This window comes from Oenanthe melanoleuca, chromosome 13 (assembly GCF_029582105.1).
Source record: "Oenanthe melanoleuca isolate GR-GAL-2019-014 chromosome 13, OMel1.0, whole genome shotgun sequence".
NCBI lineage: Eukaryota > Metazoa > Chordata > Aves > Passeriformes > Muscicapidae > Oenanthe > Oenanthe melanoleuca.
In genome coordinates, this window is record NC_079347.1 from 15,157,593 (window position 1) to 15,167,678 (window position 10,086).

Consider the following 10,086-nt stretch of genomic DNA (forward strand, 5'->3'; position numbering starts at 1 on the left):
ACAAGGAGGAATTGCTCCTCTGAAGTGGCATGAGAGATTCTCAGCTCACTCCTTCAGATTGGGCAGGTTTCCAGGGGAATCCCACAGGTCACACTGGACTGTCCTGCAAGGGCAGAGGCCCTGCTCTTCTGCCCTGACCTGAGAAGACTCCCTGGAAACTCAATGAATTTTAACTGCATCCTTTTTGCCCTTTTTTGCTCCTGTTCAGAAGGAAGGAGCTGGATTCTATTATTTTTATTTAGGTTGTCCCTTTTCTGTGTATGAACCACAGACTTTCCAAATTTTACACATGCTCATCACCAAAACGTATCTGGATGCTGCACAGGGACTGCAGAACAGCACAGACATTTTCAGGTATCCCAGACCACTAGTGTCACACACAGCAGGCTGACCTTTGCTCTGGAGAAGCAGACATGGTAAAACTAATTCTTACTTTGCAGGAGTGTTGCAGGACTCAGCACTCAGCATTCATTAAAACACTTCCAGGCTGCTGATCAAAGCCAGCAGGCCCTCTTACACCGGATATTACACATTTGTGCAGACAAGCTCTGTTGTGGCGGCAGGTACAAAGCAATAAACGATTAAGGCTCTTCTCGTGCCATCTGTTTGCCTTGAATCACATTATTGTTATAGATAAAAACGAGATCAAGCCGAATTAAATATGATTAAAATAAACGATATTTATTTTGCGACCGAAACGCGGTCCTCGATAGCCACAATCAAAAAAGGGACAGCGCCGAGCCCGGGGTTGGCGCTGGGTGAACACACAATGATCCGACCTCTACCGCTCCGGATCCCCAAATGTTCACAAAACCGCTTTAGTTAGCCCAGTTTTTATATAATTTTTCCTTGCCTGCAGCGGAGGTTTTTGTCTCCTTTCATCGTTCTGCATATTCATGTGGTTTTCTTTCACTGCGTTGGGCTGGACAAAACCATATCCTGGGAGACGATGAATTTTGAAGAAGGCAGGTTGAGGTTTACGGGAAGATGGAACTGAGAAGTAATTTGCAGATTTTGGTTTACGGGAAGCTGGCATTTGGTTGTATTTTTTCTGATGGCTCTGCTTATCTTAATTGTGGGTGCTTATCGGGCCCTTATCGTTTGGGTGTCCCCTGGCCAGAGCCATCTCTACCACAGCTACGTCTATTGTCTTGCTAACCCGAGCTTTTCAGCTTTTGTTGGCAATTACAGTGTTGCGATTAAGCAACTCCCCTCGCAGCTTTTGGTTTTTAAGTTTTTTATAATTTTTATTCATACAGACATTGCTTATTCTACATTAATTTACAACTTTGCACGAATTACATTATATCATATATCGCATTATGAACCCAGGGCTGCTCGCTGACGTGCTGGGAATATCCAGCAAAACAGTTCCCACCTTTCTTATCCTTCCCCTCTGTGTTGTCCCAGCAGAGAACCTGTGCCAAGGAGACATCATTCGAGAGGTGGTGCGCAAGCAGCAGGGCTACACCTCGTGCGCCAGCGCCTCCAAGGTGCCGCGCCTGGAGTGCCGCGGCAGCTGCGGCGCCGGCCAGTGCTGCGTGCCCCTCCGCAGCAAGAGGAGGAAATACTTCTTCCAGTGCCTGGATGGCTCCACCTTCACGGAAGAACTGGAGAGACACGTGGAGTGCGGCTGCTCAAAGTGCTTATAAGCCATTCTCCGCTCTCTGGCCACTTTAATCGACTCAGAAGCGTTATCAAAATGGGACCTATTTACTTGCAGAGTGAAGAAGAAGAGAAGAATTATTAAGTATATTGTAAAATAAGCAAAAAATAGAACTTATTTTTATTATGGAAAGTGACTATTTTCATCTTTTATTATATAAAGTATCGCACCACTTTGGGTATATGTATCATATAGTGAGCTATTTTTACCATGAAACTTTTTTAACAGTTGTAAGAAAAAAAAAATTCAAAAGCTAAAAGGTTAAAAAAAAATTATATATATAAAGAAAACATAGCCTAACAGGAGGAATGTGGGGTGACTTTATGTGTATGCACAATGAACAGATGTTCAAGGAAAGGTGTTCCAAGGACCCGCCGCTGGACTGACACGGGCTGAAGAAAGCTCCGAGGCCCTGGCTGGGAGTGCCAGGTGAGCAGATCCCCGTGACCGACTGCATCCAGGCACCTGAGAGCCTCCCCAGCCCCTTCTCTCCCCAACACTGCCAATGCTGGTCTGCTCCTGTACAGTGGCCCCGCCTGCTGCTCGTGAACTGGTTCCCTGGAGCACACAGGCACTGCCGGAGCTTGGGGCTAACTACATTATTTGACTATTGTAATACTATAATACATTTTTTTGCTGTGTATGTTGTATTTATCTGTGTTCACATTATATTCTGCAGCAACTGTATCTATAGAGCACAGGCAGCTTTATCCAAAAGAAGGGTGCAAAGGGAAAGGAAGTGGAGAAATTTATGTTGCTTTGGGTAATTTGGGGGCAAAAATGTGAAATAAGTGCTAAGTGATGCCTAATAAATGACACAGTACTTTTGTGTAAACTCCTCAGCTATGTTATTTCCCAAGTTTGTGCCTTCTTGCTCCCAGTCTTGAGCCCTTTTTTGTATATGAAATGTAAGGAATGCACTGCTACATAGTTTATCACACCTTGACACTTTAACTTGCAAAGGTTGTAAAGAGCATGAAAATACCGCAGGTGCCAGAACGCACCTGCAACATATCAGCTTTTACTGCCACTGTCACTTGAGCCACGGGTGTGAGCTGCTGGCTCTGAGCAGCTGCCTGCCTCCCCACAGCTTTCCAAGCCAGCAGAAGTTGCACTAAATCCATGAGAAGATACTCAGCAGACACCTGTCTGCCCCAGCAGTGCTGCCCTGCAGGGAGGGGTGTCACAGCCCTCACAGTGCAGCCTGACCTGCTCAGCCAAAGCTCTTCACCTGCTCCGTGTCCTGCACTCCTGCCTCCTGCAGGACCCCCACTCACCTGGGCTGTGTTCAGGGAAACTGCTGAGTAGGAAATGGAAATCAGTGCAGGGACTCATTCTCACTGTGGATGTGAGGGAAAAATTTACTCTGAGAGTGAGTTTGATTTTTGAAGGGTTTTTGTCAGGGCTGCCTTTCAGAGTCAGGACATACATGCAAAGAGCACCATGGTTACCTTGAATTTTCTGTTACTGTAAGTTTCAAACCTCCCCATCAACAACTATTCTATTTGTGTAATTTCTTTTTTTCTTTAATGGAGTAAGTATTATGATCCTTTCTTCAAGTTCTCTGTCTCTAAGAAAGGTAGTGAGATGCTTCCTAGCAGCCATAAAGTCCTGGGAACGCTTACTGGTCTCACCAAAAGGCTTTCACATCAGGGGATTCAGCAAAGGAGGAACAGGAAAGTTGAATCAAGAAAATGGGACTTTGGTTTGATTTGGGCTTTGGAAGGATGCACAGAATGCAATGTCATGTCCTGTCATGACAAGTAGAAATGTTTATTTCCCACTAAAGCAAAGAGACTATGTAGCTATAATACAGCCAGAAAGCTGTAACGTGCTTATTGTTCTTCTGCTACGTTATTCTCTCCTTAACTGCAACAGTTCATTCATATTTCTCTGTTACAGCCAGAGCAACGCAAGCAGAAGGGACATAACCAATGTAACAGCCATCTCAAAAAATCATCGGAATAACATCAGTACATGGAGCTGGCAATTAGTGAAACATAAAACAATCACTGCTTAATGTGCCAGACTCTGATTGATACAGTACAGCTCAAAAGCCAGGAAAAAACTAACCCTGGATGCAAGTACCATGGACTGCTTTTTATTTCTAACATAACATCAGCAGCTCATAGCAGCTGGGGTTTGTGATGTACAACAATATCACCTAAACCACAACCTACATGCTTTAAAAATTCATGTGAGTAACTGCAAACACTTGTACAAATACGTGCCAGGCACACCACTACCATTAATGTTTCATTCCTGCTTAAAAACATTTTAATTTCTAAAGCAGCAGCTGCTGTGGTGTCAGGCAGAAGAAATCCAGCCTAGCAGTGGCTCACCAGCCCTCAGATTTGTAGCTGCAGAAACACAGCCCCTCTTGAACCTGTCCAAACCTGTGTTCACTCTGTCACTGGAGCAGCAGCACTGTGACAAAGAGGGTGACATTTACGGGTGGCCTCACACCTGCTGGAGGGTGCTTTGAAAGCAAAGCCTGGCAAGGCAAAAGCCATCAACATCTTGTTAACACATCACTCTGGGATTTACTTAAGCCAAGCCTTGCAGCAAAGGGACCAGCACAACTCAGCAAGGCCCGCCCTTGTGCCTGTCGGGGCACTTCAGTGCTAAGAGCTGGGATAAAGAACTAAGAAAATACCTATTTTGTAACCAAATGATGCAATTTTTGTATGCTTTTAGGCAGCACTTGCCACTGTATAGTGATGCTTTATGTCTATGATTCTCTGACTTGCTATAGAATTATTTTAAGAAGAAAATAAAAAAAGCATTCAGATGTGCCAAAAATGTGAGGTTAACTGAAGTGTAATTAGCTCTGAGAGTTCCTTTGTAACTTGCCTAATGTCACAATAGATTTCAAGAACTGTGGGTACAATGCAGTAGTTTTTACCTCCAGAAAGTTTTAATATAAAGTGAAGAAAGATGCTTACCCTTTAAAAAATGGCAATGCAGACTGGTGTGAACTGATGTATTTTATTATTAGATTCTCATTGTGATGTAAGTTTAAATAAATTGTTGGGTTATGGAAGATTGTAACACCTTGTGATGCAGATTCTTTCTTTGTATATTTGAGGTATCGAGTCCAACCTTCAGCATCCACAAGGCAGTTCACAGGAAATGATGGGGAACTACAGACATTCCTTTTGGACAAAGTCAAAGAACAGTTGTAGTTAAAGATGGTATGTACACTAGTTACAAATTTTTATGGCATCACAGCCTAATATTTTTAGGAATTTTATATGCACAGGCAAATTAAGCCACAAAGTTTTCGATCCTGGGCATTTTCTTTAATTAAAGCTTTATGTGCTACACTTTTTTAAACTGAGAAAGGCCTGCAGCAAAAACACACTCATTAATTAATGTTAGAATAAATGAAGAAATACTGGGAATGGAGCTGGAGGAGGTAAGGCTGAGGAAATGGAAGTCATACAGCCAGCCATGGATGGAAGGGATCCATGGCACACATACACTCCAAATCTGCTGCCACACCACTGTGATTATTATTAGTGACCCAGCTGTAACAGACCTCTGTCATTCATTGCATTCCAGCCTTAGCATAGAATAAAATGAAGCTCCCACCTAGTCCTCTGCCTTCTCTCACCAATGTCCCTGTACAACACTCATATATTGCTAATTATTCGTCAAACTATGGCCCTTAAGAGTTCCATGCAAAACTGGTGACAGCAGTTAGCCAATAAAAACACTCAACCCTAATGAGCATCATTAAGTCTGAACTATGAAGGTTAATTACATAATTGTAGCAGATGGCAGCATTTTCACCTAAAGCAAACCCAGCTGAGCTCACTAAAAAAGCTAGCAGGGAAGTGTTCGAAAATGTCTGGGTAGCGGCTGCCCTTGCTAAAGAGTTTATTTGCATTGCTCGCGGCTGTGCAGCTCAAGGAAGCGCAGCCTGAGGATACAGCGCTGCTGTTTGTGCTGCTGCCTGCGCTGCGCGGGTGCCGCTGATCGGCCGCTGGTGGGAGGCGAAGCGCTGGAAGGGATCTGTGCCACGTTCCCTTATCTCCGTGTTTTCTGGGCGGCAGGGAATAGTTGGATGGAGCTGCTGCTCGCACGGTAGTTGGCCGCGGGGTTTGCGTTGTTCTCTGGGGCCCTGTCACTTCTGGTCTCTGTGACCTCTTTTAGGAATCACCTCCCAGTTCCTACTCCCGCTCACACCAGGCAGCCCCGCGTTCAGTGGGCGGACAGGCGGAGCTGGCTCAGCTTTGCCGAGCCCAAGGTGCTCCCGATGCCTTGGTTTAAGGCCCAGCAGGTGTCACGCTGGGTGGCCAGTCCGGTATCGTTGTTTTCCAAGTGTTTTTCCCAGGTGTTTTCAGGATGCGCTCCGCAGCCTTCGAGAACGGCGGAGGTGAACGGGGTCCGCCAGCAGGTGGCGCCGCAGGGCGCACCGGCCCGCTCCGCTGGGAATGGAATGGAATGGAATGGAAAGGAAATTGGAATGGAATGGAATGGAATGGAATGGAATGGAATGGAATGGAATGGAATGGAATGGAATGGAATGGAATGGAATGGAATGGAATGGAATGGAATGGAACGGAATGGAATGGAATGGAATGGAATATAAGATTTCCGTGGGAAGGGACCTACAACAGCCATTTGGTCCAGCTGCCTGAGCAACTCAGAGCTGCCGGAGTCACAGCCCGTTGTTGAGGGCACTGTCCAAATGCTGCCTGGGGTATGACTGCCTCTCCAGGAAGCCTGTTCTAGACTTTCCACAAAAAAATGTCCCCTGATGTCCTGTATAAACCTCCCTGGTGCAGCACTGAATCTTTCCTATGCCTGCTGTCTGGGTCCCGGGGAGAAAAGCTCAGCACTTCCCTCTCCATGTTTCCTCCTCAGAGGAAGTGCAGAGTGCAATGAGGTCACCCCTCAGTCTCCCTCCCTCCAAGCACGAGTCCTCAGTTGCTCTTCACAGGAGCATGTGATACACAGATTTTCTGGGAAGTTTTAAATAACAACTTCTCAGGTTTTATTGATCCTGAGCCATCAACGTCAGCGTTGTTCACCTGTGATGACAGGAGTCCTTGCTGTCCCCACAACATGACATGGGATCATTGTGGGTTTACCCCAGGAAACTGCATGAAGTGGCAGCAGAAGGGTGGCCCTGCTGAGCCCCAGGAGAGCATGTGAGACCTGAGGGTGTCCCACACCTCACCAGCACCATCCCTGGCAGCAGGACAAGAGCTCCATGTGCTGGCATATGGGACAGCTTGTGCCTATTCACTGTGGCAGCCTCAGGACAGTGCTCTCACGTCAGTGTCACACGGCTGCTGTTGATGTTGATTATTTCCATGCTAGCACCTTATGCAATAACAACTGATTCTGCTGCTTCTACCCCAATTCTGCTGCTGTTTGCTCACACACACCGAGGCAAAAGCACTGCAGAGTTCATTACCCAGCAGAGTCTCCAGGCTGGCAGGCACACACCCCACAGCCTGTGATACCTCTGCTCTGTGAAGAAAGCACAGCTGCTGCTCCGAGCACCTCCACCCTCCGAGAGCCCTGCAGGCAGCAAGGAACTCCTCGGGCATGGAAGGAGCGTGCAGGCAGTACAAGCAGTACCTTTAGTATGAGCAGCTTACCCCTACCCCGTGCAGGGGGCACCCCACGGTCTCACAAGCAGGAGGAACAGAAGCGAGACTTGCACAGCTTTGTACCTTGTTCTATGAGATCTCTTGACCTTCTCCTTTCCCAGGGCTTCTGAGCTTTCAAAGCACAGGAATGCTCAAGGTAGTCTGGGGATGACAGTGCCTTCTCTGACTTGTCTATGAGGTTTGTCCCCATGGCAAAGGGATCACTCCTTTTCAATAAAAATAATCTTTTACAAGGCTGTGCCTTATCTGGAAGGAAAAGTGCACGTCCTACCTCTGAGGTGTGGGTGGGAGGAAAGCGGATTAATGAGTGTTCAGGGGATAGCTCAAAACTGACAGGGAATCAGGCCATTTTCAGTGGTCCAGCCCTCCAGCTAATCTTCCACCAGCAGCATTTAAGCAGCTCCTCTGCTGGAAGAAGGGGGGATGTTTGGAGTGATGGTATTCATCTCCCCAAGTCACTGTCACATGTGATGGAGCCCTGGTCCCCTGGAGATGGCTGAATACCCATGGGAAGCAGTGAATTCATTCCTTGTTTTGCTTTGCTTGCATGCACACCTTTTACTTTCCCAATTAAACTCATTCCAAGAATTTTCTCACTTTTACGCTCTCAGTTCTCTTCCCAATCCTGCTGACAGGGGAGTGAGGGAAGGGCTGTGAGGGGTTTGACTGCTGGCTGGGGTTAAAACCTCGACAGGCAAAAGCCTCAGCCCTGCCTTTGACAGTTCTTGCACAGCAAAGTGACAGAAACCAAATGCCACAAGGTAGTTTAGGTGGGGACTTTGCAGCACATGAGATAATATCAGGCTTTCACCTAGCATGTGATAAGAGCAGGCACAACAGGCAGTTCTTATAAAGCAGCTTAAACTTCCTTAATTACACACCAGCATATTTTGCATCTCTTAACCTGCCCTAGTTTCTCCTGATAAAGCATTCATTAAACTGTTGGGGGTGGGGGAGTTTTAATATTTTTCTTATTTACTATGTTGAGGTAAACATCAAAGTGTGATTTATGGTGCCAAGACAAAGTTGGTCACACAAATAAATAAATGACATTCTTATCTAGCAATGAAACAATTTTCATTTCAGCCCAGTAACACTGATTTTTAAAAACGTCCTTGCCTTCAGGTATATAATTCATGTAGAATGCTCTCATCTGGTTTCATTATCCAAAGATACTGCTTAGTACTTTAGGACAGTAGTTATAGAAGTGTGTGTGTATACATACATATATTTATATAGCTGATCATACATTCACCTTCAGATTTATTTATTCTTCCATGGGGCTTTTCCAAGCAATGTGTTGACTGACATATAAATAACTCCAATCTCAAAGTGCTCATAACTTATAAATCAATTGCTCTGCAAATTACTTAATGTTCTGAGCCTCTCATGGGCCTGAGTTAAACTTCAGTTTGAGCAAAGCCTCAGCTGTGAGATGAACTAAAGATAGCTGAACATTGATCTCAGTTTCATTTTTTGCAGTTTTATTTCACATATTCTGTCTTAGCTGTGACACTCAGATAAAACACAGCAGCTTATTGTGAAGAAACCCAAACTTCAGATTTGCTGATCTTGTTCTTAACTGAATAGCCCTTAGCTCGTTCATTATCATAGAGCCCTTTATCTATTCCAATTTTTCACATGGGGAGATGAGCTGAGAGGGTTTGCTTGATACAATAGCTTAAAGTGGGTACTAAAATTCAGAACTTGCTCCTAAAACTCATGCACAAAATACTCATTTTTGTCCCTGACAGAGTCAGAGGCTGGGAAAGCAGTCAGTGAATCTGCATTGCTGGAAAGGGAGAGTTATCCTTTCCTCAGTGAAAGGCTGGGTCAGGAACTTTTCTGCCTGTTTCAAGACAGCAGCAATCAAACAGCTGTCAGGCTGTACACTATGTTTTTTTCTTATTTTTCTGGGTTGCATGTCTTTATTTATTACCAGCACTTCCCAGGGATGGTATTTCATTTCCTCTAGAGTTAGAAGGTGTGTAAGAAACAGTCAGAGTGTCAGTGCTGGGAAAAAAAAAGCCTCAGAATTAAGGTAATAAAAAATCTCCCCTGCAGATCTGTTTTCCCCAGCCCCACCAGAGATGTCTGCAAGACACCGGATAGCTCATTTTACACCAAACATTCCACACTGCACAGTCTGGTGACAGGCAGGAAATTACAGACTCTTTTCCAATCACTGTGTATATTTATGAGCAAGTTAACTTCCAGGTAGCAGCTAAATTCTTGTATTCCCTAACACGTATGTAAATGCTTGTGTTTAATGTTTCAATAGTAAACTACATTGCAGTGAAAAACCACAAAACCACACCAAAATTTCCTCACTTTAAGAATAACACAGGGAATTTCCACAATGACATGTAGCTTATAGAAAGAGAGAAGTTATGCAGCCTTGCTAATACACTCTGAACTTCCTTTAAAGGATGAGAAATTAACACTTCAGAGTAAGTTTTCCAAATACAGATATTTCAGAAAGAAACATGATAAATGGGAAAGGGAGTCAACATGAGAATTTCAGCTTTTTAATGTAAGATTCTGGAATAAAATGAACAATAAATATATGACAGGTTTTACATGTTAAGGAGCAGTGGGGGAATGGAGGATGAAAACATGTGGCTCCTGTCCTTACACAACAGGTTTGTGAGTAAACCTCATGCCCAGGAAACTGAGCATTTAGTCTTTCCTTGGTTCGAGAATGGTTATTTCAAAAGAGACTTTTGCCAAAGCTAAACTCCAGACACAAAGAAATTTCAGCTTCCAAGACAGAGATTATGCCCAAATCCTCCT

At 44.8% G+C, this 10,086-nt stretch overlaps 1 protein-coding gene across 3 annotated transcripts in view; it reads left to right on the plus strand.

Annotated features, from left to right (window-relative positions):
- SLIT3 (slit guidance ligand 3) overlaps positions 1–4,717 on the plus strand; it is a 463,613-nt gene extending 458,896 nt beyond the window's left edge. For 2 of the 3 annotated variants that reach the window (XM_056502336.1, XM_056502337.1), the window contains one exon: positions 1,411–4,717. In XM_056502336.1, coding sequence (XP_056358311.1) covers positions 1,411–1,652 — 242 coding nt within the window. In that variant the 3' untranslated portion in view covers positions 1,653–4,717. The remainder of the gene's footprint in view (positions 1–1,410) is intronic. The other variant, XM_056502338.1, reaches the window with a different exon arrangement.
- Positions 4,718–10,086: the final 5,369 nt, after the last annotated feature.